General features: G+C 39.8%; 1 protein-coding gene across 2 annotated transcripts; it reads left to right on the top strand.

The window, feature by feature from the left end:
- Positions 1 to 8: 8 nt before the first annotated feature.
- On the top strand, positions 9 to 27,920 carry IPPK (inositol-pentakisphosphate 2-kinase). 2 transcript variants are annotated; one of them, XM_057403189.1, is made up of 13 exons: positions 9 to 196; positions 12,594 to 12,641; positions 16,772 to 16,867; positions 17,680 to 17,746; positions 20,235 to 20,356; positions 20,765 to 20,854; positions 21,472 to 21,530; positions 21,960 to 22,032; positions 23,032 to 23,311; positions 24,467 to 24,617; positions 26,040 to 26,142; positions 26,629 to 26,708; positions 27,614 to 27,920. In XM_057403189.1, exons 1-13 carry the CDS (start codon positions 116 to 118, stop codon positions 27,837 to 27,839), a joined length of 1,476 nt encoding a protein of 491 aa, XP_057259172.1. In that variant the 5' UTR covers positions 9 to 115; the 3' UTR covers positions 27,840 to 27,920. The 2 variants fall into 2 exon arrangements, with proteins under 2 accessions (XP_057259172.1, XP_057259173.1); XM_057403190.1 differs by lacking the exon at positions 9 to 196 and adding an exon at positions 353 to 610.
- The last annotated feature ends 79 nt before the right edge of the window (positions 27,921 to 27,999 follow it).

Below are 27,999 nucleotides of genomic sequence, written 5' to 3'. Positions count from 1 at the left end.
CCCCGGCGGAGGGCGGGACTTCCTGCGGCGAGGTGCCGTGATGGTGGAGGCGTGATCGCGGCGGGCCGGCGGCAGGCAGCGTCCGCACGGGGCGCGTCGGCGGCCCGGGCCGGGCATGGAAGTGGAGAAGATGGATGAGAATGAATGGAAGTACCATGGGGAAGGCAACCAGAGCCTCGTCGTCTCCCACTGCCAGGTGGGAAGGGGAAGGGGGGGGGGGATGCGGCGGGTAACGCCTACCCTGCCCGGCCGGGCCCGCCGACCGCGCCGCGCGCTCCCTCAGGGTCTTGGGTCTCCTCAGGGAGCGGGAGGGCCCCGCGCCTCTGCCCCTACTCGACGTGTGCCTTCCCCACGGCTGCCGCCAGGTGCTCGGGCCTCAGCCGCCGGCCCCACTGCCCTCCCCGCCCTTCTCCGCACAAGTTGTTTCCCGTTCCAGTCGCCGGGAGTTGGGGTGCCGCCGGGAACGGGGAGGAGGGAATTGCGCCCGTCCTCTGGGAGAAATTAACAAGCGTTTTCCTTACCGCTCGTGTGGGTTTGGCGGTAGAAGTAGTGGAGGGAAAGCAGCTGATGACTAGACAGCTGTCGTTGGAGACGGGAGCTGCGAGGAAAAGTACTAACAGTTCCTCCTTCCTATCGTAATGACTAAGTGTGACAGGAGAAAGAAACCCGGAGAATGGATGTTTCTCCTTTTGTCACCGACTCTTTCCATACTGGAGTTTGAGAGCACTTGCTGCAGTGCTGAACTGGGACTCCACAATGTAACTTGCATTTCTGGCTTGGCTATAGACCTCTATGTCAGTCACCACTCTTTTTATCTCTGTGCTTCGATTTACCCTTTGGGTTCCTTTTTGTATGTGTTTTTCTTATTACAGAAAAAAAAAGTAAAAGAGATTCAACGTGTTATTGAGCAGTAACTTTAAATGAAGCTATATCCAATCAAGCAGATTCTGTGTCAGTTTAAAAAGCATGTGTTTACTTGATTGCTGTCAGTGTACTCTTGCCCCACCTGTATGTATATTATTTACCTAGTATACTTGGCTACGTGTCCCTTGAAGGAGTTTATTCTTATTCTAGAAAGTACTTGTGTCTATTTTTTGCCTTAAAGTTATTTGTATCTGAAATTCTGGTACGGATTTGCCACAGAATATTTTAATACTTCATAGATCTAAAAAGCAGTAAAGCCAAAATGAAAATACTGGATTCTTTTGATGTCTGTTTTCTGGATTATAAGTATAAACCAGATGTAAAAAGTATTAACAAATACCAAGTCTGAGAAAATGCTGTAAATTGTGCAGTGCTTTCCCAAATTTAGGAGGGGCACTTCTGTGGCTATTGTTTCTTCCTTCTCTTTCTTAAATATTTTTGTAAAGATACAAAAGAATGCAAAAGGCTTTGTTTCCTGTCCAGGTATTAGCCTTGAAAATAGCAGTTTGAAAAAGAGTCACGGGGTGATAGGGGTCAGAAGACGTAATGGATTAATAGCCATGTAATTGTGATACCTTCGAAGACATGGAAGTTGAGGAAGTATGCCAGAGATTCAGAATAGTTGCTGAGTGTGTCAGTTCTCTAACAAAAAACTAAAACTTTAAGATAAGTGAAATAGCTATGATCTTTCTTTTAAAGACAGCTTAGAACTAGTAAAGCTTCCTTCTTAGAGCTGTGTCTACTGAAGGCAGGCTTGGTAAAAAATACTGCTCAGATGCTAATTGGTTACTTTGTGCCTCTTACAGATAGGACATACTTGCATGATTAATCATCATTCTTGTGATCTGATGTCAAGTCATTGTCAGGTTTGCTTGAACAGAACAGCAGCATAACTGAGGCAGTGAATTTCATTTTAGCTAGCCTTGCTTAATTTTGTATCTCTTCAGCTCATGTTTTTTGTCCACAAATGCTAGTGGGAGGGATAGTGATTTGATTGTGGCAAGGGAGACATGAATGAATGCTCAGATGTAAGTGCCAGGGTTGTAATTGAGAGGCTAGCATGGAACTGTGTATGTGCTCCCTTTTGGTGTGCAGTGGTATTTTGGAACTTGGGGGGAGGTGGTCTCTACCACTGTAGGTCTGAGCCTCTCCTTGCTGCTTCTGGAAGATCTGAGAAGTATTAAAAAACAAAACGGCAACAGAAAAAAAAATAAATTAATCCCTCTCCTTCTGGAGAAGAGGCACTTGCCTTTTGTGAAGCAAGAGCCAGGGTGTTTTGTTTCAGATCCTGCCCTCTGGACTCCTCTTTGAGGCACTGATAACAGGTACTGCATAAGGTTGTGTATCAAGCACAGAGGGTTTTTGTGCTGCAGCGAGCGGGCAGCCTGAATGAATGCTCTTGTTCTTGGTTGTGTGGAGTGTGACTGGACTGGGGGTAAAAAGGGAGGGGGACAAGGCATGCATCGTCAGCTCATGGTGCTCTTGTGTGTTTAGGGCTATGCCTATTCTTTCGGTTTGCGCCGTTCATGGTATCTTTCCCTGTAAGACATGATTGTAATGTGTTGTTAATCCAGAGTTAGTATAGTACCAAAATCTAAAAACTTGGTCATAGAAAAATCACATGCACAAAAAATAGCCCTGCTGGTGATGAGCTGATAAGCCTTAGACACAGGCAACATGTGCCACAGGTTTGCCTGACAGTTAGACGCTGGCATCCTGTGGAACATGCTATGTTGTTTTGGTGGAGGCATTGTAAAGGACTGTCTTAATGTGCTCTTTCCTCTTACTGGTTATTAATTAATCCTGCAGAATGCAACAGTAACAAGAGTTTCCCTGTGTGCCTGTGCACCTGAAGCCTGCAGAAGGCTGTGTTGAAATCGCTGCCAAGTGCATCTCTGTTCCTTACTCATCCTGTTGAGAGGACTGAGACGGGGCATGGTGTAGTTAACAGGTCTCTGCTTTCAGTGATGGTTTTACAGTTACTTTAATCAGTTTTTCAGTATTTAGAAAGTGATCTGATGAATAAAGATGGAATGCCTGCCAAGCATTTTGTTACCATTGTTATCTCTGCACACTTGCTTACTTGATGTGTACTCAAACGTCTGCTTTCATGGATTTTTAAAGTTTCACTTTTGATGAATCTAAAATTCTAGGAGACTTACAGTATTATGTACGAATTTCTCTGTTGATAAAGTTGTTTTTTATTGCAGCCATGACTTAATCCAAATTAAAACTGAATCGTAGTCTAAAAGCCTTTGTATAGTCTTGCAGCCTGCTGAAATCCTTCAAGTAGGAGATGAACTAAGATGGCTTTTCTGCCTCATGATGTTAATGAGAAATACAACTGGCAAATCTGTTTGGTTCCTAAACACAGCACTTGAGGTGTTTGTGAGGATCACTCTGAACTTCACAAAAACCGCAGGTTTGTTCAGGCTGTATGATCCTTGCCCATTGGTTGCTATATTGAATACTTGATTAAATCATAGTATCCTCTTCAAATAAATAATGTATTTGCCACTCTTCACACCATACAGTGAATTGTGTGGTTACTTGTACTTGCTGTCTGAGAGATGCAAAAGGTGCTGCAGTGCAGGTACAGCTCTAAAGAGCTCCAGAGAAGCACCATCACAAACAGCTAGATGATTTAGAAAGGATGCTATTTACTCCCTGTGATTTTATTGGAGTGTTGCTCCTCCTGTATCAAGTTTGGCTTCTGACTTAGAAAGGGCTAACCCAAGCTTTCCTTCCTCCTTTCTACTCTTCGGCAGCAGAGAGGGCTCAGAGGAACTGCTGTAGGACAGTTACCTTCATGTAAGCTTTTGACTCTTTATAAGATGGAGATACCTGTTTGTTTGTGGTGGGGTTTTTTTTTGTTGTTTTTTTTTTTTTCAGAAGTGAGTTTCTGAAAGTGGAATAGTGAGTTAACATCTACAAATGTCTTGATTTCAAGGAAATATAGGACAGATTGCTGAGTATTCAGGTAGGGGAAAAATACCAAAACACTAGTTGCTGTTCCTTGCAGGTATAAATACAATAGCTTATTAACCATGGCTTTCTCTGAATACTGCTCTGATTTAAAATGTGACCAAGTTAGAGTGTCTTAGTTCTTTCACAGTGAGAATTTATAAGAAAAGGTAAGGTGTGACTTGTATTGATTGAATTTTATTTTGACTAATGGGAAAGGCATAGTTTTGGTAAGACTTCATTGAATTTAAACATTTTTGTATCCTTGAGGAGGTTCTTCTGTTTAAATTCCAAACCTAAGTTAACTCTTACTTCTGACAGATTTCGTGCTCTGAATGGACCCAAAAGACTCACTAAGGCTATGTGATGTAGGGAGTTTTGCATCTTGTTCTGTAGAATATTCTGGAGGAAGCAAAATGTACATGTGAATCAGTTGAACCAAGACTCCAGCATGAACTTTCATGAGGATTAAGGGCCATTAAAACCTCCTCTGTCTGTTTCTGCTACTTTGTGGGGCATTTCTTTGACCTGGTTTCTCCAGCATTGGGTTCTTTTGGGGTATGTCTATCTAAATGTTGTCTAGTAAAAACCCAAACCTGCATACTCTTTGCCTACTTGGACTGATGACTAAACATGATGTATTGCTTTGTTCCTTCTTTCCTAGTTGTGATTGCTTTTTAATTTTTGAATTTATTTATTGTAAGCAAGTAGTGGAGCTTCTTCCCAAATTTACTGAAGAAGGAGCTATAAAAACTAGTTGAAAAGCCAAGTGTGCAATCACAAGCAACTATAAAAACCAGTTGAAAAGCCAAGTATGTAATGAGGGTGTGTCATCAGTGGAAAAGAAAGGAAGAGATGTCTGGCTCCCTGTAAACAACAATTAAGTTTTTAGGAACAGGAGGCAGTCGCCACTCTGAGTTGGAATTTGGGGACCCTTTGGCACCTGTATGAAACTGTTTCCTCTTGTCAGCCTTGGTTAACTGATACTTAAATACACATCTGTGGTCACTGGAAAAAAAAAGGAAGACACTTTTGTATTTGGGTCTTTGACTTAAACTAGTGCAACTGTGACTGTAGATGTCATAACTAATTGGACTACACTTGAATACAGTCTACAAAGGTGTTACTGTAAATGAAGAATTAAAACATGTAAGCACTTCCAGTTCTGTGGATTAGCTGCAAAACCTTTTTTGATGCTTCTCCCCTTCCTCCCCCCTGCCCAATGTCAACAGCTTGACTCAACACGTATAGAATTTGAATTCCATAATGGGATTTCAATCCATGTTGCAGAAATTTCCTTTTCCCTTAGCTTTTCCAGGTTGTTGCACTGAAAGGAAGCTCTGAATGCAGTGAGGTTTAGTAGTAGTAGTGCCTTTCGTAAAGCGAAAAGGGAGGTGGCACTGGGTAGCAGGGCTGACTGTAGAGAGGAAAGAGAACAGGAGGGTAGCAATTAAAACTTTTATCATATTAGTGATACTAGGTTCTGTAGATGCAGATGGGAAAATGTAGCATGTGCATGGAAGATGGGAGATGGAAACACTGCAAGTCTGAGGTCTGATACTCTTAATGTGATACAGTTATGTTATCACTGTTGTAACAGCAGCAACACCAGTCTCCTCCCCCCATAGTGTTTTTTTTCAGAGCTGTCTTGTTTTGCAAATAACAGAGTTGGAGCAGATTTGTCTTCTGGTGACTTTCTTTGGAAATTCAAACTCTGCTTTATGCCTGCCTTTTTTTCTGCCTTCCCCTCCTTGTGTGACATGTGAGACTGCTGAAGGTTATGCAATGAAAATGTTTTTCTGACAAGCTCAGGAGGTAGTCTTGATTAAGAATGGTTTGGTTTGTTTTTTTTTTCTGTTTGGTTTCTGTGCTAGCTCAAACTTGAATGAGTTTCTTTTCACAAGTGATGAGATCAAGTTATCTACAAAGCTTTCTTTTTTTTGTGGTTTTGGTTTTTTTTTTTGTCATCTTTGGTAAACTGCAGTGATGGAGTTTATAACTTTTGCCTTTTCTGTACTGCACATATATCTTCCCTTAGTCGACAGCAGTAGTGGGTTGGTTGATTGGTGAAAGCATCTTGGCTAACCCATAAAATATAAAGGAGTGGTTGGTCTAATAGTATATTTTAGTCACTCCTTTGGTTCTTTCCTCCCTCCCAACCTTTCACTGGGTTTATTTCTTTGCCTCACTGTATTATTTCTGAGACTCACAGTAATGGTGTTTTGACCACCTGGTTTGCTCAGGAGCAGAGCATTTGATGGAACAGTTGCCCGAGACCATTTCCCAAGTTGCCTAAGGTCTCTTCTAGCTGAGGTGTCCAGGATGCTGGGAATTCCTAACATGTTCTTACTCTCCATTTTATTACTTAACTTCATTCTAATCCCTCTTACTGTTTGGACATTTTATTGCTGCCCTTCCTAATAATATTTTCCTGAAACATGTTGTTTCCCAACATAACAGCAGCTGACTAGGTATCTTGATGCTGAAAAATATCTGTTGCAGATAGGCAGAGGTTTAGAGCAGCTTAAAGGAAGAAAGCTTAGTACATGTTTTCATGTTCTTGTTGGTATAACTCACCTGTGTGACACATGGATGAGGTGTTTGATACACTTAAATGGTAAGGACCAGATTTTTTTTCATGTTTGTTTTCAACAGCTAGGTTGTCGGGGACATCTGCCATGTTACAGAGACTGTAGTAATGTATGCTGAGGGCCAGGCATCAGTAGGTTTATTCATTCTGTTCTTTCTTTAGTATGTGTTTCCACCTAGTACCGGGGTGTATCACTTGATATCATTTCAGGTATTGTGAGTAGGAGGCTTAGCTGAAGGGCAAACATTTCCTTCTCACTAATGGCTACTGCAGTTGTAAAATTCTAGCATTGGTACCATCTACATATTGCAGGGTTATAAAAAGCTTAGCTGTAAAGTGAAACCTGAGATAATGCTTAACTGTTGTGGGAATGTAGATCATAACCTAGAAGGGAAAATAAGTGGAATGAGTACCTGAAGTCTGATGCAAGCTGTGAGCTCTGTGCTAAAGAAATCAAGTATTGTGGTGGTGTTTGCTTTCAAATAATGGTTTGATACTGAGTGGTCAAGCCAGGTGCTGTGCCAGAAATCCTTTATTCATGTGAAGAAATAAGAAGTTTATTCTTCAGGGACTCCTGTGGTAAATAAGAGTATTGTTCAGGTTTTTGAATGCTTTCTTGCATTTTTGTGTGAGCAGTTGCTAAACTTCCTCCATACTGGCAGGAAGTGTATCTTTCCTCACTTTTTGTGTGGTCTTACCCACCTCATACAGATCAAAACTGGGTTGGGAAACAACACTTGTATATAATATTACTCTGTGTGCTTCATTCAAAAGCTGCAAAATTTTTCCTTGAGGTAGCTTATTTCCATCTCCCACATCCCTCCACATTGCACAGGATGTTGAAACCCTGGATATGGAGACCTTTAAACATGTTTTTGTTGAGTATTGTAAAGGTAAGCTTTTATTGAAGTGCCTGGGCAGTGTGGTGGGCATGTTTTTACTGAGCTTTATTAATTGAAGAAGGAACTCTCCCTGTGCAGCTGGCTTTTCTGAGATGTAAAGATGGTACCTCTTTGTCTTTTTGCTTCCTTCCTAGAAGCTGCATTTTCTGAAGAAAAAGACATTGTTTTCTGTTTAAATCCCTCAAACTGGAGTTGAAATTGAAGGGGTTGTGAAATATAAATTTGGAATAAAGTCAGAATAATTCTTTTAGTTGGCATATAGTGCATGCAGCTCCAGTGTGCTGCTGCAGAAATAGCTTAATGCCAGCCAAGTAATTCTGTAGTTTCATATTTAGTACCATTGAAATTGTCATCAGTTAGTATTTGTGTATCGCTGCATTCAGGTAGGGCTTGAATAGCACTTCAGTGTAATTGAACCCTTCTCCCTCATTTTGATTGAAATTTAGGTATAATGTGCTTTTTGTAGGTGTCATTGCTGTACTTTGTTTATAAATCCACAATGATTATGTGAACAACTACACTGGTGATAGAAGGTTTAGCATACTTAGAGCTGTCTTTGGTAAGTTCTTGAGAGCCCCTGAGGTTCAGCAGAAGACAATGAATTAAACAACCGGTTCTTACTGTATAAAGGAATTCAAGAGCCGTTACAGGCACCATTACTAAAAGTAGTTGACTTTATATCTTCATTTCCTTAGGTAATAGTTGGTGGTGGTGCCTGTAATTGGATGCAACAAATAGTATTGTAGGGAAAGATTTGTTACCAGTCTTTGAGAGTGTTTTCCTCCATGTTGTTTATGATTGAAAGTCCCTGACTTGAAACCAAATGTGGGTTCTCTTGTTCTGCTTGTATATTGTGTGCCTTTCAAAATAAATGTATCAACAACATAATAGACAAGTAGGCAAATGTAAAATTGCATGTGGTGCTTAGAAAAACACTGAGTTTTTAGGTACCATGGTTTATGAGGCTGTGGAGTGAGAGAGGTGATGGGTTCCCTTTTTGGACTAAAAAGTTGCTTCCCAAAATGCCTTCTTTGTAGTACCAGTAGATCTTGCTTATGTGAACAAAAGTTAGTGTCAGCTAGATGAAAATCTTTTGTAGTTAACACCGGGCTGTTGCAAACCTAGATATTACAGTAACACTTTGCCTCTAGACAAAAATAGTAAATGCATGGTCTTCAGAATAATAATAGAGTAATAACAAATGACGTGAACCTGCTTATTTGGAGAAGCAGAAGCTGAAGTGATATTTCCCAGGCTTTGTGTTTGGACAGGCTAATTCTTTGTATTTTCATACAGAAGCTTATTTTAAAACCATGTGAACTGAGGTGGCAACAGGAGAAGGAAAATACACATCTTTCTGAACTTCTTCTAAACAATTTTACTAGCATTTGAGCTTGCTTGTATACAAGTTTTCCCATTTCTGTCACTGCCACCAGCTTTTACACAGATTTTTTTTTTAACACTGTAGCAGAGACTGAGACTTTAAAAAACCTCAGTTATGCAAACAAGGTTTTTCTCTGAAGGGGCATATCAAGATTATAGATTTGCCCCAGTGATGTTTAACCTGTGAAAACTCCAGGAGGCCCTCATGGCAGCTTTTTTATCACAGTGAAGCTGAGCAGACATTTTTGGTAAATATGAAACCCATATCAAACATCAAGCTGTGAAGAAAAAAATGTAAGCTTTTATCCTGGTTTCATAATGCTAATATTGAATCCAAAATACCTGGATTGATGCCAGTTATATATTGGCCTAATTTCCAAGGAGTACACTGCATTTAAATATTAAAATAGCTATATTAACTGCTTTGGAGAAGAAAAACTCTTGCTGATAAATTTCTTGGGGACTATGATGAGCAAATTATATTTTCCCAAGAACATTGGCACACATTAATGGGTGTGCACGCATCTGTGTGTCCTTGTGATGCCAGTGACATCTCTGAGGATGTTTTCACAGCCCCTCCCACGGCTTCTTCTCTCCTTATTAGCAATCACTAATTTTCAGTTATGGTTTAACCCAAACAATTGTTTCATGATAGGGTGCTGAAGAAGTGTTTGCCTTTCTTGGTGGGACTGTAAGCTGAAGGATCATGCTCCTCCAGAACATAGGCTCCTGATTATGTCATCTCAGCAGCCTAGTGACTGAGAATGTGTTTTGAGAGACACAAGTTTTGGTATCCTTGTTGCTATTGTTTGTTTTGTCTGTAACAATTGGAAATGGGTTTGTTGTAGCCCAAGTATGGTCTTGGGCAACAGTAAGAACCTTGTTTTGTTGTCTGTTACAGAACTGCTGTGCTCCATGTGAGAGTCACAATTTTTTTTTTTACTTGGAGAGTAAGAGTAGTCATGTTTGATAGTCTGCTTTATTTTTCATTTGTTGTCACTAACTGGATATTGAACATACTTAAAGAGAAAGGTCTGCAGGATTAAAAAAAAGAGGTAGAATTCTTCCTTTGAATTCACTATTGTTTCTAGCTTGTCTTCTCAAGGTGTGAAGCCTCTTACTGTTTTATCTGTTACATTTGCCTATGTCCATGCATTGCTTCTGTTTCTCTGCTTGATTTTTGCAGCCTGGTTTGTCTTGGTTTTGTTTTTTTGTTGGTGGTTTGTTTCTTTTTTTGTCTGTATGGGACTATTATCCAATCAGCTAAACACTGATGGTGGTAGTGTATTGATACAAGTGTGGTTAAGCAGCAGAAGGGCTTACAGAGGGGAATGCAGAGAATGAAATTTAGGGAGCATAGGATCTAGTTGATCTGATTCTCAAAGTGCTAAGGAGTAATGACAACCTCTTAAATAAAATCTCTTCTGGATTTGGGCCATTCTCATACAGGTAAGCTTGTTACATCTTTGATGTCCAATCTGTAAATATATATATATAAAAAAAAAGGCATTTAAGATAACTGACAAAACCCTTGTGGCAACAGCCACCCACAGCATTTCCAAGTAAAGAATCAGTCGAGTGAATCAGTAATGCAATAGCATGAAATATGTGGGCCAATATTTTCAGTGGCAATAATTCTGAAGCAGTAGGTGGTTTTGGTATCTAATGGGTTAACCTTTGTACTGTGGCAGTGGATTCATGTAACTGTGTACTGAATTGCACTAAAGGATGGACCTAGCTGAGAACTTCCCCTAAAAAAGTTTTGGGGGGGGGTTTGTTCTGTTGTGTTTTTAATCTGATAATCTAATAGCTTTACTAAGGCACAGCATGAGCTGGCTGGTCAGTGAAAAGTTTTGTTTGACCTTTGCTCTGTTTCCTTTTGACATCTTTAGACAAGCAGTGTGTTCTTCTTTTGCTGTATATAGTTTTGGTCATTTTATCTCAGCATGCCTCTTCAGAAGTGATTTGGTAATGAACAAAATACTGTGGCGCATCCAGCGAGAGCAATTGGATTTTCCAGAGCAATGTTAGAAGCTTGTTGGTTGGGAAGCGAATAATGGATATCTACAACACTCCTGAAATGTTATGGAATGAAGCTTCTGAGTTGATGAGAAGTTATGATTAGATCCCTCCATCACTAATCAGGTTGCTTATGAATGTTTAAAGCTGGGGATCCAAACCATTGAAACACAGTAAAAGTAACATGGAGCATGCAGGCTCGTCAGACCTGAGCTCTGTTATCCACCTGCAATGGAGGTCAGAGCAGGGGAAAGAGAGTGTCACCCAGCAAATTTGTCAAATCCAGGGGATCATAATTAGTATTCAGTTTATTTAGTTTCTTGGAACACTCATGCTGTTTAGATCTTGCAGAGCAAGTTGAATCAAAATGCAGGAAAGCATCTTTTTACCTGAGAGTGTGCTCTGGATGTGGCTGAACTAAGAGATTCCTGCTGGCTTGAGACTTCTTGGATATTGAAGGGCCTGTTTCTGGGTTTCACTATCAATGTCTGAATCTGGATCTTTTTTTGTTAGTATTTTGGATTGTCATCTGGTTTGCTTTTCTCCTCCTGCTTTTTCTCTTCATCTTAGTAATTAAAGATAACTGCAGCTCTCTCCCACTCAGCACTGTCCAGAGATGGCCTTCAGCCCTGAAATGTGGAATATATGTGGTGGTGTCATGCTGAGGGAGGTTTTTGGTAGGGGAAAAAACTTAGATTCCATAAACCTGAAGTGAAACTGTAACATTTTGCCTGCATTATCTTTGTCAGGAAATCTGAGTGTTAGTACTTTTTTGATAGTGCTTTAAATAAAATGTAATCCTTTTTGGCGTATTTAGGAAAGGTCCAAATGGAGACATTGAAGCTACAGAAAACAGCTGTTCATCTCTACCTTTGGTGGTGCCCAGTTGGTTTTATCCACATTTTGTCTGAATAGGCTGAAGTACATCAGAGGGAATAAGTATCTTGAGGAATAGACACTTAGACTGACTAATCTGAGGCAGGGCTACGCGTTGTCTTGCCTAGTGAGGCTGCAGCTTCCTTAATACTATGTCAAAATTTGCTTTTAATATAAAAAGTCAATTTACCAAGTGTAATGGTTAATCTCAGCAAGATTTTGAGAGAAAGGTACTTCAGGTGACTTCTGTGATGGAAGATGCTCCTTTAATAACCTTGAGGTTAAAAGCCTAATTTACTTTGGATGTCTGCAAATATTTTTATCTGAGCCCTTAAAAATAAAGGCTGAGGGTGTGTTTAGAATTTGTGTGCTTTGAAATACAAAGGTTGTTGAATTGTTACAAAATCTGATAGAAAAGTAAAATATTTGGAAACCTGCTTCATTTGTCCTCCTGTTGCATGTTTACTTTTTCAAAGTGTAGAAGTAGCAGGTTTTAGTCTTAAGTAGAGCTGTGTAGCTACTGCTGGTATCTCCTTAATGTTTTGTAATGCTGTGCTGATATTGTAAGAAGATGACATCTAAGTTGGTCTTGCTCCCCCTCAAAGACCTTTGGTGTGAAAATGGTAGAGTGTTTTTCTGTTTACTTGAACCTGTGTTTTACCAGATTTTCAGAGCAGTGCTATAAGCTAAGGGAGTATTTGCTGTTACACATAGTGACTGGAAACGCAGAGTGGCTGCCTTGTTAAAGTGATGCAAAATTTGACAACAGGCATTGATGTATTTGATTTCAAGTTGAGTAAAATGACTATCTAGAATGCCTATTACCCCCCTTCAATTTTTGAGCTGAGGTAGGTTGGGAAATCAGACAATTGCACTGTTATAGAAATAATCTTGTATTTATATGCTAATGAAATCATATTCTTTCCTTTCTTTAGCGCTGTGTGGTGTTGCGGTTTTTGAAGTCCCCCCCAAACCAGAACAAGGTAAGATTCAACATGGAGTTACTTTGCCACGTGGCTGTGTTCCAGGAGTTTTGGCCAAAGGAGGAAATTTGAGGTTGTCTTACGTAACTAAGATTATGTGACTGTTGATGTGGAGACCTTTGTGTCGAACAGAGTTGAAGACTGCAGTGTGTAGAAGGCACGATCTCTGCAAGGGTGGCTTTGGCAACAGAGGGAGTGTTAATGTTACATATGAGAGTATGGCAATGCTGAGGAAGAAATGGTTGTCTCACTGACTCTTGCTAGGTGGGATCGAAGAGGAACAGCACGAGACTGGTGTCATGGTGAAGGTGTGCTGTGGACTGCCTACTCAGTAGCTAAAAAGCCATGGAATTTGGACAAAGATACGAAATATTCATAGACTAGCCTTTGCTATTTTGGTTTTAGTGTCCTGTCTGTTGCAAAAAGGACATGGCAGGACACAGTCTACCAGTTTCTTGGGCTGTGAGAGAAGGTTTTTCTGCTTGAGAAGGAACTGAAATGATTTACCTTAGATTTGCTTTAACAGGGATATAAAATGATCATGGATCAAAGGTGGAGGGTAAGAATAAAAGTGCTCCAAGGAGAAAAAAGAAAAGAGAGCAGAGAAGGCAGGAGGTTCAACTTTGGCCATTTCTTCAACCTCATGAGTAGTCTTTAGGGTGTGTTATCTGGGAGATTACAGGGAGTGGTTTGAGCTACAGCAGCTTCTGAATCGCTTTGTCTTGTTCAGTGGCAGGCGTTTCTGATGAGAAAGAAATGTAAGAAGTATTCTGGCTATACTGGGAGCTAGGGAGGACTGCTTAATTTTAGGAAAAAAGGAATAAGGATGAATGTGAAGTAAATCCGCGGGAAGGGCATTTTGCTTTAAATCAGGAAGATGAATGCAAAATGTGTTCAGTTTAACAAGGCTTAAAAGAGAAGTTCCTAAAGTAGATCAGCAGAAAGTAAACCCCAGTAGTGTGTGTAGGAGTTTAGTGGCCTTTCTGCCTCTATTTTACTTGAAATAAAGTCTCTGGTAAAACTGAAGTGTGATTCAGCTAAGTTTTTGGTCTGTTTGTAGTGGCAGGATTTCAAAAATGTATCCTGTGCTTCTGTAGCAGTCCGAGATAATAACGTGTAGAGCTTTTACAAGAACAGGGAAGAAGCCAGTGGATTGGAAGAAAGGAAAACAGTGCCTATCTCAAGTTTTAATATAGCAAGGGAGAATTAGACCACAAGTTTAAGTAAAAAGTCAATTGGTTGCCATTTAGTTAAGAAAGAAACGGCTGAGTACCAGCTTTCTTTTTTTTGTTGCATAATAATTTTTTTTAAAAAACCTGACAAAGTATGATGAGGTCACAAAGGCAGGCAGGATGTGACACTTCACAATTGCCCACCACAATATTGAAGTTCATAATCGTTCTGTGGCATGCATATAGCTTTTTGGATTGGGATGCTGAAGCACAAGAACAAAATCTTCTGGGCATGATGTTCTGTTAGTGTGTGAATGCTGGGCTCGTAAATGCTGGAGAGGGGAAAATGTTTTTTGGGTGTAATCTGTATTCCTGGCTAGTGCTAGATGAGTTAGGATAAGTATATATTGTGTTAAATCTGTGCATGGCATTGTAGCTCATCCAATGTAAACAACTTTGAAAGAAGCAGTTGGAGCAGAATTTTCTAGTAAGACACATACAGAAATTCAGATGTGGACAAACAGGTCTCGGTCTCTTCTGCTGCACTCCTTTGGAAAAGGTTTAACAAGTCTGGATACTGCTTTGGGTTTATATTGCTTGGGATCTGGGACTAGATAAGCTAGTAGCTAAAGAAGATGGCGATACAGCAAATTGTAATCTTATTATTACAGTTCAGTGTGTTTTGGTTTTTTTTAATGAGAAATAACTCTGGGGCTTGCATTTTTTGAGTAGGAAGTTATGTCTGGATTCATGGAACTAGTTTAATTGCATATTGCTAATTTTAGTAATGAGTGTTCTGCATGATTTTTTTGGGGTTTTGCCTGATTTTAGGGAACCTATTTGAGTTCTGGTGTTTTGCTAAATGAGCTGGCAGTAATGGTAGGTCCTTCAAAAGCTTTTCATCTGAGCATTTTGCAGTGTTGAAAGGTGATGCTTCAGTAGCCTGTTAGGTGGTTTTTGTTGTGTTCAGAGCTTATAAAATAGGTGAGCAGGTGTCATAAGCTTGGTCTGTAATTTTAAAGTTGTATTGATCTTTTTAACTGGTGAATCATTCCTTGTAGTAGTAGCAGTGAATGTCCTGATTTTCTGAAACGCTTATTTCCCAATACGTATATACATGTGCATGTAAAAATATAATAGAAGGCTATATCCTTTTGCATACCCATGTGGGTGGCCTGCTTGTGCATCTTGTTGCCTATTAATTATTTTTCCTCAAATACGCTTCTTAAGACCAGATGACTGCAGCTGAGGAAGTTACTCAGGCATCACAGTATGTGTTTTGTTCTAAGACTCAAACAGTGGAAGATTACCTGTTGTGAAGAGACTCCAGGCTTATTTTGGCTCTCTTGAAAGGATGCAGGGAAAGCTGTTCAGAGAAACAAGTCAACATACAATATGCCAGACATTTTACACAATAGCACTGTCCTGGCCTTTAGAGAATGATGGAAATGCTATGAAGTGCTTTGGAAAAATTGTGTTTTTCCTACTTGCTACAAAGGGTTGGGTTTCTGGTTAATGCTTTGCATACTGAAGTAACAGTCTAGCACAGTATGTTACTTAAGCAGCTGTATAGTGCTGTATATTACTGTAGTAACTTTTTTCTTCCTATAAAGCATTATTACATATTGCAGCATTGTGTATTGCTGCTTCAGTCTGGAAATTGAATCCTGCTAGAGGCAGAATAGACTGGGGCTGTAGTCTTAGCAGACCTGTGTTACAGTAACAAAACCTTTTGTAATCCTACACAACTTGTGTAAGCTTGTAAGGTAACAAATGCTTTTGGTAGAAAAGAAACCTTCCTATTCTGATGGAATTATACAACAAAGTTTGTAAGACTGCCTAGGTAGTGACAGTCTCCTTCTACCCATGAACAGTTTTAACTTATGTTGGACGTGGTCGGTCTTCCCCTCTCTAGACTTTGTCCTTATCTGAGTGTTGTCCTCCTAGTGTTTTATTTTCTCTTACTCTGCTGTTTATCTTTTTCTGTATTCTCCCGCTTATGTTTTTTCCTTTCCGATTTCTTTTAACTTGGACATGAGTGCTGCACTTTCTCTTCCTCCACTTTCTCTTCCTCCACTGTTACTTAATCCCAAGAGTAAATCTGTATGGTTCAGTGCTTTATAGTGTACAGTGGTAGGCTGTAGGTTTTGTGTTATTAAGGCATGCAGGAGCTTGGAGACTGTTTGTTGTTACAATAAAATACTGTGCAGAGAATCAGAGTGTGCTGGGAGTGGGATAACACTGTAAAGCTTCTCTGTTGCTTCTTCACAAGCAGAAGTCTTTCACAGTCAGACTGTGCTACTGTTGCAGTCCCACTTGTACTCATTTAGCTTAGTTTCTACTTAGCTTGGCATTTTGGACTTGTAGAAGAGCTATGGTTTGCCTTATAGGCACATAACATAAACAGACTATGACATTATAGTAAGAGTTTTTCATTGTCTGGGGCAGGATATGGGACAGATGGCACATTCTGTACCTGTTCCTGCAGAGGTTTGTGATGTGTCTCACTTTCTGTGGCCGTTCTCTTCCAAATTTCCAAGTGCCATACTTTCTGACATTCAAAGCCTCACCTGCACTTAACCTGTTGGTAGGAAGGCATGCTCTGCATCTCTTGACTATTAACAGTTGCTTGAGCTATTTTAAGAATAATGGTCAAACACAGAGTAGATCTTGAGTAGTCTCCCCCTCTCCCACCTTCTTCATTTTCTGTCCTTTTCCCCCTGAAATCTAAGACTGATCTTTTCTGACTGTTTTCCTGTTTATATCTCAGCCCCTCCGGCAGCAGTAGGGAATCAAATGTAGCACATTTCTCATGTCTGTTTAATTTCAATGTGCATTGACCTACCAAACTCAGTAGGGCAATTAAGCTACTTTGCTAAATCATTGACTGGTATGTGTTTGTATTCCTGAGTGGTGTTTATCATTATTTCATAGTTAAATAACCTGTTTGTCTTCCAGACTTCAGAGGAAATACTACACCATCTGCAAAACATCGTAGACTTTGGAAAACATGTCATGAAGCAGTTCTTTGGGGAGAACTATGTTCACCACGGGGTAAATTTTTTTTTTTAAATAAATGGCTTATGCATTGTAAACACTGATGCGTTTTGGGGAGCACTGAATGCCAGTAAAAGGACTTAACAGGGCTTGCAGATATTCCTAAGCAAGATAAACACACACAAGAAGCATCTGGATCTAAACAGAGATCCTGCTTTGTGCTGATGAGGTGATTGAATTGTACTGTGTATTCTGAGCTGTTTCAGGTGACTACTGAAAAGTAGCCTGAAATAGCTACTTTAAATGAAAGTGGTCATTTCTTTGCCCTGCATGAGGTTAAAGGCACTGCAAAAAAGGGGGAGAAATCTGGTTCGTGTAAACTGTATAAGCTTCTATGCGGTCAGAAGTAACCTTTTTCTTGTCACTCGCTCTGTTCTTTGGGTGGCTAGGTCTAGTTAACCTAAACATCAGATATCTGAGTGGAGAAGTTACAGCATCTTCCAGAAGCTGAGTTACACAATACTGCCTTGGAAGGGTTGGGGTGAGATCTGAGATAGGATGAAATGGGACTTTTTCATTTGGGAGAAGGGCAAAATGCAGAAGGTTTCTTCATGCATGTGAAACTGTCACTGAAAATGCTCTTGTGCATTTGTTTAAATTAGGTCTAGCTTTCGTAGTGGAGTAAGTACGGCAGTTGATTGCAGGTGCAGGTCTTCATACAGATGGTTAATCAGAGAGGGAAGCTGCTGACTCTTTGCCTTAATATTCAGTTGATAACATCCACTGAACTTTGGTATGCCATTTTAAGACCCCCAAATGGGATATTAATTTTTTGTGTTGAAATGTTTTCTTTTTTTTGTTTTTAATAGGAAATTATTCAACTGCCTTTAGACTTCGTAAGACAGCTGTGTTTAAAAATTCAGCCAGAGAGGCCGGGTAAGTGCCAGAGATACCATAAAAATCAGACCCTTCCTCATCTGTAAAGCATCATACCTTGGAATACGAGAACTTTTTTAATTAGACAATGACAAATTCAGAATTTGTTGTGGAAAAAACAGGTGTGTTCTAGAATTGCATCTTGTGTCAGTTTCATCAAATTGTAGAAAGGGATCCTCTATAAGCCTGTGCTTGTTAATTTTTGAACAAGTTTTCACCTTGCTGTGGAGTCCTTATCAAAGGTCCGTGAGGGAGATGGAAAATGTGTCCTCAAATAATTGTTTGAATTCCATCAGCTGCTTCTCCTGAACTGTGCAGCAGAGCTATAGGAGAAAGAGAGTTTCAGAAACTCCACACTAAATGGTTTTATTTTCAATGTTTGTATTTCACTTGGGGTAAAGCATCTTGCATCCTTTGAGTTATAGCACTTGAGCAGTGTGCAGCTTAATGTTCCACCTTTCCATGTCTCTGTCCTGATCCCTGGGCATGTCTCGCTCCAAGGACTTATGGGCTACAGGCTGTGCTGCCTTTGAAGTTCAGTGGGTGCCCCTGGGACATGAGGCAGTCCTTGACTTCTCCCAGCTTTTACATTGTACTTCGGGGCCTCTATCTGGAGGTGAGACACAAGTTCCTTGGACGGAGGGATTGAAGGGGACAAGTATGTGAAGGGAAGGGTGCACTGACCTTGTGTTACCTTATGGATCATGGTGCAAGACTCACAGTTTAGCAATCTCTGTGTTTGGTGTGAAGTGAAGCACTACAGAACTTGGTGTTGTCATGCTTAGTCAGCAACACCTGTGTGATCATTCTTCATGTATAGTTAAAAGTATGCTGAGGTGTAAGTTCTAAAAAGGGGAATGAGAAGTTGCTCAGGGTAGGTTCTCAGTGTTCTGGAGAACAGCCAGAAACTCCTGCTTTAGCGAAGTTCCTTGAAGAAAAATACAGTATTAAAGTACTGTAGACAGTACTTTGCCTTTGGGAAATTTTGGATTAATTTACATAGTGAGCACAGGACACTCTGCTGACTTGTCCTCATCTTTTTGAGAAACAGTTCCACAGTGCCAGAAATCAGCAAGGAAAGTAAGTAGTGCCTAATAAAAGTTACAAAATCAATAGTACTGATAGAAGTGAATGATAGAATTTGGTTTTGTTTCTTGCAGTTAAAATTTTTGCATCTGCAGCTCCTGGGGATTTCTTTGGAGGAAGAAATGTGGTTGTCAGGAGCTGTCCAAGTGCCTTACAACTGCGTATCTTAGTGGTTTTTAACAGGAGTTTTTCTTTTAAACTTTGAGGAAACAATTTGCTTTACTATTACTTTTCATATAAGCCTAAGTCATGCAGGACCTTCTCTAATACTTCCGATTTCTGGGTCTGTTTGGTTTGACAAGTCTTTCAGCTGAACGTGGATGTGTTCTTGCTTCAGTTAAGGTAAGAAAACCAAACCCCAGCATTTTGTTGGTGAAAGGTTTCTTCTTGCACATCCTAGTGAAGTATAACATGTAGCTGCAGGCTAATGCTTTATGAGGCTTCATTTTTGTTCAGCTGAGGTTTTTATTTTTTTTTCAAAACTGTATGTTTTTCAGAATGTTTTGTTAGCTGTGGAAACCATAACAGAACACATATATTTTGTGTGTCTCTTTAGTAACAGATACTTGAAAATCTGGGAGTGTATGTTCTTGTTAAATTGAATTAAAATCTTGCAGACTTTTCTCTGTCCCTAAGGATGCATGTGGAGGGAGGTTACTTACAGGCTTTTTCTACGTAATGCCTTAGTCTGAAATAATTTTGCTACTTTGTTTCTTCTCAGGATTGTTAATTTGGAAGATACTAAAAAATGCTATTTTTAAAGAGGTGGTTTTAGCAGAGGAAACTCTTATTTGAAGTTGTGAGGAGGGGAATGCTAGCTTTTGTTCCTTCTGTGTTCCTTTTCACCTATTGCTATTTTGATATGAACACTGCAATGGTGTGGGACTCTGTACAGACTTAGGAGTTGAGCAAAGCCACTTGCAGGTTCTGTTTACATTTGTACTTTCTCCTGAACTTCTGAACAGTAAACTGTTCAGTTCTTCCTGCAGTTCTTCCAGGTTCCTCTTGACTAGACTGAAGAATGTTGATGCAGTTTCATGTCTTTGACTACAGTCATTTCTTCACCTATTGTTGCCCAGCTGAATGCATTCCCTTGCTGTTTCAGATCTCATTGATATCTTTCTTGGAATGAGCTGGGATCCAGGCACTAGAAGTAGCTCTTGAGACACACTGTGTGCCTCAAGTGCTGTGTGGCAGTGCTGAGGAAACTGAGAACGACTTGTTGATAATGGGGAGGGCAAATTTTATGCAAGTGCATAAATAGCTGAAGCCTGCTAACATGTGTCCTATCTTTCTTTTTTTTTGGGTTCCCACCCCGCCTGGTGAAAGAGATAACTACAGAGTAACTAAAAATGCACACACCTAATTTTCTTGCTTGCTTGGGTTTTTTTGTTTTCCCCAGAGTCTCGCTGTGATAAAGATATGGACACTCTTAGTGGTTATGCCATGTGCCTTCCGAACCTGACCAGGCTGCAGACCTATTGTTTTGTGGAACACTGGCCTATCCTCTGCATAGAGATTAAGGTATGGAGTAGGAGATGATCCTTCTGGGGGTTTGGTTTGTGTTTAAGTACATACTGACCACAGCAGTTGCAAATGAATGCAGCAGGTGGGGTAAGGCAGAGCTCACTGCTTCCACTGTGATTCATTGAATGAAATATTCCCCTCCCTCTTCCCATTTCTGATCTCTTAAAACTTGGGAAATACCCCATTTTTACCAGGCTTTTTTACAGGCCATAGCTGGTTTGTGTGTCCTCATTTCTTAAGTGAGGACTCTAAAATAAATGGGAATATTATACAGCTGTTAAGTGTTGGATGTTGACTAGTGTATTTTTCTAATTTTCCTTTAATTGGAAAAAATTGCATATTGTGTGCCCTTACATTTCTGTAAAGTAATATATACTTATATGCCTAATCTTTTGTTTGTTTTAGCCAAAGTGTGGCTTCATTCCTTTTTCCAGCCATGTTTCACAGGAGATAAAGCACAAGGTGTGTCGTTACTGTATGCATCAGCATCTAAAGGTAATTTAAGTCATCCTGCTTTCCTTTGGCTGTACTGTGCTTTATTTGCTATTCCAGTTTTGCTTCCCTGTTGAAACTTGCTTAAATTTCTGATATGACTAAAGATAGTGGGTGGATACATATCTGAGTTACTGAGTGTGAATCTGTTTAGTGAGAGATGGAACAAGTTCTGTGGGAAGCTGGAAGCAAACAAATACAATATGAGCCTTTGAGGACTATTAACGCTGTTGATTGGGTAAACTCAGATGTCAAATTTCTTTTCAAGTGCAGCTCACCAAATGCACAGTGATAAATGGTATTCTGTATCTCATAACAGCACCTCATGCACAGGAAATCCATTTGACTGATGTCCATTATATGCTGGAAACCCTGTAAATATTCCTTGCTGTAATTTAGTGTGACCTTTTGCCACACTTTCTGTTTGTGAATGCAATTTGAGTGACTTTTAGCAAAATATGACCAGGAAGACCGACAGTGATCATGCATTTTATGTTCAAAGGGTTTTAAATATCATGGGACTTCTGAAGACAAGATGTTAGTGTCACACACCTGACTGTGAAAATAACTTGAGTAGTTACTGCAGAAAGAGATTAACAAGTGGTGTGGCTTTTCAACAGGTAGCAAATGGAAAATGGAAGCGACCAAGTAAATACTGCCCATTGGATCTCTTCTCAGGGTAAGGAAATACGTAACTTGATTCCTGTGGTGTTGCTTTCCCCAGAAAATATCTGTGTTACAGATTTCTTTCTCCGATTACCTTGACTTTTACTCTAGTATTATGGATGATCCATGCCTGTTTATCTGAGGTATACAGCATCAGAAATGTTCACTGTGAATCTCCTTACACCTATTTCAAGAATTGAGAGTTGCTTATTAATGCACCAATGCCTTTTTCTACATAACAATAAACCTAAAAGCTGTTTAGTACTCAGATTTGAAGTCCCAACTGTAAACAGTCACTTTGTCTGTGAAGTAACTTCAGTGTGAGCAACATGCTTAATACGTGTGTTCACTTCAGGTGCCAGTTCTGATTCCATAGAGCCCTCCAGGCAGGGGTGTAAAACATCTAAGGGCTGTGATAAAATATTTTTTTTTTCCCCTCTAGAAATAAACAGAGAATGCACTTTGCTTTGAAGAGCTTATTACAGGAGCCACAGAACAACTTGAAAATATTTAAGGTAAAACAGTCAAATCTCTCTGCTTGCTTTCTTTTTGCCTTGGCTTTTAAACAATTTGACTTCAGGATCTGAACAGTCAGGATCCTAGTTCAGATTTTCCTAATCAGCACTGTCACTATTGGACCCCACCAACAGAAGAAAACAAATTCTGGTTTTGGGAATTAGATTGCAAGTTAGGGCAGATAAGTGATCACTTCCTAGAGCTAATGAGTCTGAAAGAGTTGCAAGGAGCAATTAATAGACAGTGACTTTTAAAGATGACCAGAGTTGTAAAACTTTGTGCTGCTTCAGAAGGAAGAAGGTAGAGAACTCTGCATGTTGCTGCAAATACTTTAAATTACTGTTATGGCATTCATGCAGGCCAAATGCATAGCATACCTCCCTCAGGAAAGCAAAAGTTAACTTTTCTATGGCATTAATGTAGGAAAAATACAAAGCAATAACTGATGGCTTATGCAGATTTTCAGATTAATTCTAGGAAATATTCTTTACAATTCATTTCCAGTATTAAACCAACTATTTGAATTTCTTAAACCTGTATGAACTTTCCTATTTTTTCTGTTAGTACAGGTAACTATCACTCCTTTTATGTCCCTTATTACAGCGTTCCATTTTCCAGTCTGGCTTTTAGAAGAAGGTTGCTTGACATGGTGCTTTTTCACTGCTGTCATTATCCAGAAAGAAGTGAAAAGAGAATGTGCTCAGTATCAGTTCACTTTTATTGTTCTGATTACTTAGTTGGGAAAGTAGCACTTGATTTAAATGGGCTTTTGGTCCTAATTCAGAGGTTGTTACCTGTGGTATCTGATAAAACTTCAGAAGGCAAATTTGTAAGAGATTGAGAATGTCTTTCTATGCAGACTTTTAAACTAGTAACACTTTTCTGTGCTATGTGCTTTAAAATATTAAATCTGATGCCTTGATTAATTAAGTATGAATAATTGGGTTTCATGAAGTACCTAAATACGACTTTTTTTTTTTCCCCCTCCTTGTTTGCAGAATGGGGAACTAATTTATGGCTGTAAAGATGACCAGGACTGTGTCTCTGACTGGAATGAACTTGCTCGTCACTTAAAACCTTTCTTTTTTCCTTCCAATGGGTTGGTCAGTGGACCACACTGCACAAGGACAATTGTTAAAGAACTAATCCATGTTATAACTATGACGCTACTAAGTAGTACTGATGCCTGCAGGGCAGGTGATATGAAGACAGTTCCCATTTCACAAGGAAGAAGCTACTGTGAAGCAAGTGCATTTAATAAGGAGCTAGTGAGAAATGGTAAGAAAATTTCTTGTGTTGTCAGTAATTAACTGTCATCATGTAATTATTCAGATCTTTGCCTCTCTTTTGCTGTTTAATAGTGATGTGAGAAGGGAAACAGTGGAGTTTTCTTGAAGTTTAAAAAATGAATTCAAAGCTGTGTAACTGCTGGATAATTAGGTTTTGTATAACCTTGCAGTGAGCACTGCTAGCACTGTACCTAATAGCAGGGATAAAAAGAAATTCAGGAGATGGTAGAGCTAAAATGGAAGGAAATATCAGTCTGAGCTGATAACCATCAAAGATATTTCAAACAAGTGGGGAATTTTGATGTTGTATGGGATGCAGCCTGGCTGCTTTGGTTGGTTTATGTGACACCTGTTTGTTGCCATTCCCTGCTCTTTCTATCAGCCCCTGACAGGTAGGATGTAGCTCATTTTCTTCTACTCTTCTCCTGGTGAAGAGCAAGGTATGAATACTGGAAGGAAAAGGAATGGGAAGCGAGGGGGAAAACTGTAAATAATAACTCCTGAGTGCATAAGTTTTGTGAAGCTCTAATTATTCAAGATGCTGCTAGTTACCCTAATTACACAAACAGCATGTTTTTTATGCTGCTTTTGAAGGTCTTTTTTTATTGCTGGTTGATTTTGTTGTGGTGGAGAAAGAGCTGTCTTACAGAAATGACATCAAATACATATCTCTTTCATACTATCATACTATATTATAAAGAAAGCTGTATCTTTCATACATATCATACTAGATTAGAAAGACCCAGTGTCTGAAATGCTAGATTACTTTCTGCCAACAGTTCATATTGCTGAAAGTGAATTTGTGGTGGCTTCAAGTTTGTGACAAATGTCTCTTGTAGACTCAAGGAAGTAGATTGCAGTGGAAGTGTGTGGGGTTTGGGTGGTTAATTTCTTTGAGCAATTTGTAGAGTTGTATACCAGGTGTTTTATTCTGCAGTCAGAATAAATGCTGTGCAGATGTGCTATTCAGTACACATGCACCTGGCACATTGGTGTTTGGGTACTGAAGTGTTTTGAGGTTGTGTCCTTCCACCTTGGTCTAAAGAGTGTTTGGATTTACTTCGTGCACAAGCCTGTGTAGTGGCAAGATGAAGCGAAGACATCACTTGTATCTTGTCTTATTTGAAAATACATTTTCCTCTAGGTAAACATAAATTGGAAAGCTCTGGCTTACCGAGGGGTTGTCTCCTTTATAAAACTCTTCAGGCTCAGATGCTGGACATGCTGGATATTGAAGGACTCCATCCTTTGTACAGTAGAGTTGAACAGTATTTAGAGGAATTTCCTGAAGAAAGGTAAGACTTAAATAGCTTTTCAGTTCTGGTTAAGGAGGTACACAGACAAGGTAGGCTCTGTGCGGGCACTGTCTCTTGTTATGTTGTATGTGGCCTTCCTTCATGGATTGCATGTTCTGAATTTCTAACTTGAAATGCCAGGTAACATAAAAGATGAGCTTTATTGTCAAAAAGTTTTGGTGTTGCTCACTTCGGCCTGAATTTTTACATAATGATTACAGGAAGTTCACAGCAGAGTAAGAGAGAACAATACCCTGATTCTTATTGTGGAGGCTCTATATTTGAAGAAATATCGAGTAAGATGGGTGGTTTTTCCTGCCTTTGGTACCTGTGGAGCTAGAAGTGCATCTGCAGCAATAATGTTTTTAGTCATTCCTAAGTCTATATTGGGCTACCTACAACCTGCCCTTTAAACCCCTGAATTTCATATTTGGCAACAATCTAGCCTGTGCCTGCGAGGCCCTGCAGCAGCTCTGAATCAGCCTGCCTTTGTTGCATGATATGAATAGCCCCAAATGGCAGTTTGTAACCCACATTGCAAGCATTCAAACCATGCTTGAGGCACAAAAATCTTTATTTTATGTTATTTCTTGCCTGGTAAGGAAATAATAGAATACTGGGCATTGCAAGGTGCTAAATTTGTTCTCAAAGCTTATTAGTTGCAATAATAGTTGCTGGGACAAGCTTTGACTTGAATGCTGCTTTTACATTCTGGGCTGTAGCTTGCCTGTACTTTTGCCATTGCTCACACGAGGGCACTCTGGCTTCACATGCAAACCACTTCTGCTTGAGCTCGTCAGGTCTTTGGGCTCCTCGTGCAGTTGAAGGGTTGTCCTACAGATAATGGGACTGGTCTCAAGTTCTGCTTAAATCACTTGCAGTGCAGCTTACTTGTATATTGTTAACCTTAAACAAGTAAGTTGCAAAGGTATTCTTTTGTCTGTGTTGAGTTTGTGTGCTGAACACCCCACTTTTATGGGCTCTGCTTTCCAGGTAGAGATCAGCTGTTCAACAGGGAAAGGGAGGAAGCCAGGAGGTAGACCACCCCCTTGTTAGAATACACTAAGAAGCAGGGGCAGAGCAGGGCCTTGCCAGAGGAGTCAGTGTGCTCAGCAAGGCTCTGTTAAATGTTTTGAAACTTACTCATTTTTGTAGTGATAAACAGGTGGCAGTGGATTAACAATGATCCATCTTTAAAAATACCTAAACCAAACAGCTCAAGTCCTAAGAAGCAGCAAGTCTTGAGTGATATGAGAATAACAGGGCCTGGTCATGGTGTTAGATCTTTGAGTATTAACCTGTTGCTGCATTTATTAGTGTTATTGTTTGTTCTAATTGGAGTTTGTGGGCTGCAAATAAAAAAATGTGCTTGAAAACCTGTAAATCAGCTGTCTGTAAATATTCTTTTAAAAATTTATTTAGAAGCACGTTACAGATAGATGGACCTTACAATGAAGCATTTTATGAGAAGCTGCTAGATCTTTCAACTGAAGATGACGGGACAGTAGCATTTGCGTTAACAAAGGTACGTTCCCTGTGTGTGGTGTTGAAGCTTATTTAGTCTGTTAATACACTACTGTCTCACTGGAAGGGATGAACAGTGTGTCAGCATTGTTAGTGGCTTACCAGAGGTCTGCATGGTCAAAAATTCTTCATTGTGCCAGGGTGCATCTGTATTGCAGAAGGAGTTAAAACCAAACATGTTTAGCACCAGTTCTAGGGAGAAAAATTAAGCTGGTGGTTGCCTTTCTGGTTTGAAGAGGCATTTGCATGGGCTGGTGCTGTTCTGGCCTTCAGTTAAAGTACCTATCTGTAGGAAATAAACAGGATTCTTATACAGGATGCTGTAAAATCACTTGCTTCTGTGAACCATCTGTTACAGAGATAATTTCCAGCTTTTAAAGTACCAACACACTGAGTATGCTAATGCCTTCTGTAAAGAACAGCATGCTTTGCTAAAGGCAGATAAAGTGTAAGAGAAAATCTGTGTGATTTTTTTTATGTTGTGCAGGTGCAGCAGTACAGAATAGCAATGACTGCTAAAGACTGCTCCCTCATGATTGCCCTTTCACCCTGCCTGCAAGATGAATGGTAAGAGGTGCCTGCTTCCAAGTGACTCCCCCTGATTTAGAAATTGAAGATGCATTTGCACAGTTCAGTCAAATAACTTTAAAAAGTGGGGATTTGGATTTTGGGGGTGGTGGCAGCATCCAAATATTTGTCTGTGAGCTATCAGTAAGGTAGAGTTCTGATTTAAGATAGTTAGGACAAATGTCTGTTTCTGAAGTTTTAAGTTGATACAAAAGATAAAGGTTTTATATTTTACTCCCATCCTAAAATTTGACTCGACTGTTTATAGTAGATATACATGTTTTTAACTAGGCACATACAATTCTGCCGTGGTGTCCTTGTATGAGAGATTTTTCAAGACAAGCTGCCATTAACTGCCTAATTAGAATAATAGGCAATAATAGAGGTGACTCACTGTAAGGCAGGAGGCTCTGCCATGGTGTTGTCCATCTTGACTTATGTCACCAGTAGTGGTCTGCTTTTCTGTAGGGGAGTTTGTTTCTCCAAGCCTTGTTATTTCTGGAGAATATTGTTTTCTGCATTTGCCTTGCAGTTCTTGAATAAAACATTCATTATGGAGATGGTTTGTGTAGTGGTTGACCTGAGTCCTCCATCCTTGAGTATATGCTTGAGCATTAGTTCTAATACTAAATTTGTATTACCTTGAACCTGAGTAGGAGCTGCAGTGATTCTTTCTGCTTTTGCTGACTATTAAGGATGTTGCTTTGAATTTATACCACCTAGAACAGGTTAGGTTTACTACACACAGACACAGTAATTGAGAGTAATGTTTTGAATTAAGCTGTGTGGAGGCTGAAAGGAAAATGCTGGAAGAGGTGTCCGCATGTTCACTTTATGGCTGGTTAAGCTGGAGCTATAGTTTCCTAAATTCTACATTAGCTGAATTTCTTTTCCTTGTTTTCCAGCTCTGAGCAAAGACCTGTGGTACTCACATCCAAATCGAGATTCACCTTTTCTGTTTCTGTGCTGGACCTTGACCTAAAACCATACGAAAGCATTCCCCACCAGTACAAACTGGACAGCGAGATAGTTAACTATTATTTGAAGAATGTACAGGCCAAAGATGACCCAGTGATGTCCACTCTCTTCAAGGAGAATGAAGACTGCACATTAGTTCTCCATAAAGTGTAACCATTTCCTTAAGGTTATTTTTATTCAAACACATTAGAAAGTGAAAGATTAATGGAATACAGTTATGGTGGTTTTTTTCCCTATTGTGTTCAGTGCATCTTTCAGCTGTGAATGTTTTTGATTTCAGAAATGACTTCTAATTGGTATGCCTTTCAAAGAC

Source organism: Pezoporus wallicus, unplaced genomic scaffold (genome assembly GCF_028554395.1).
Source record: "Pezoporus wallicus isolate ANWC-B61680 ecotype Strahan unplaced genomic scaffold, APGP_CSIRO_Pwel_v1 contig_12230, whole genome shotgun sequence".
NCBI lineage: Eukaryota > Metazoa > Chordata > Aves > Psittaciformes > Psittacidae > Pezoporus > Pezoporus wallicus.
This window is presented reverse-complemented; position numbering and strand designations above follow the sequence as displayed.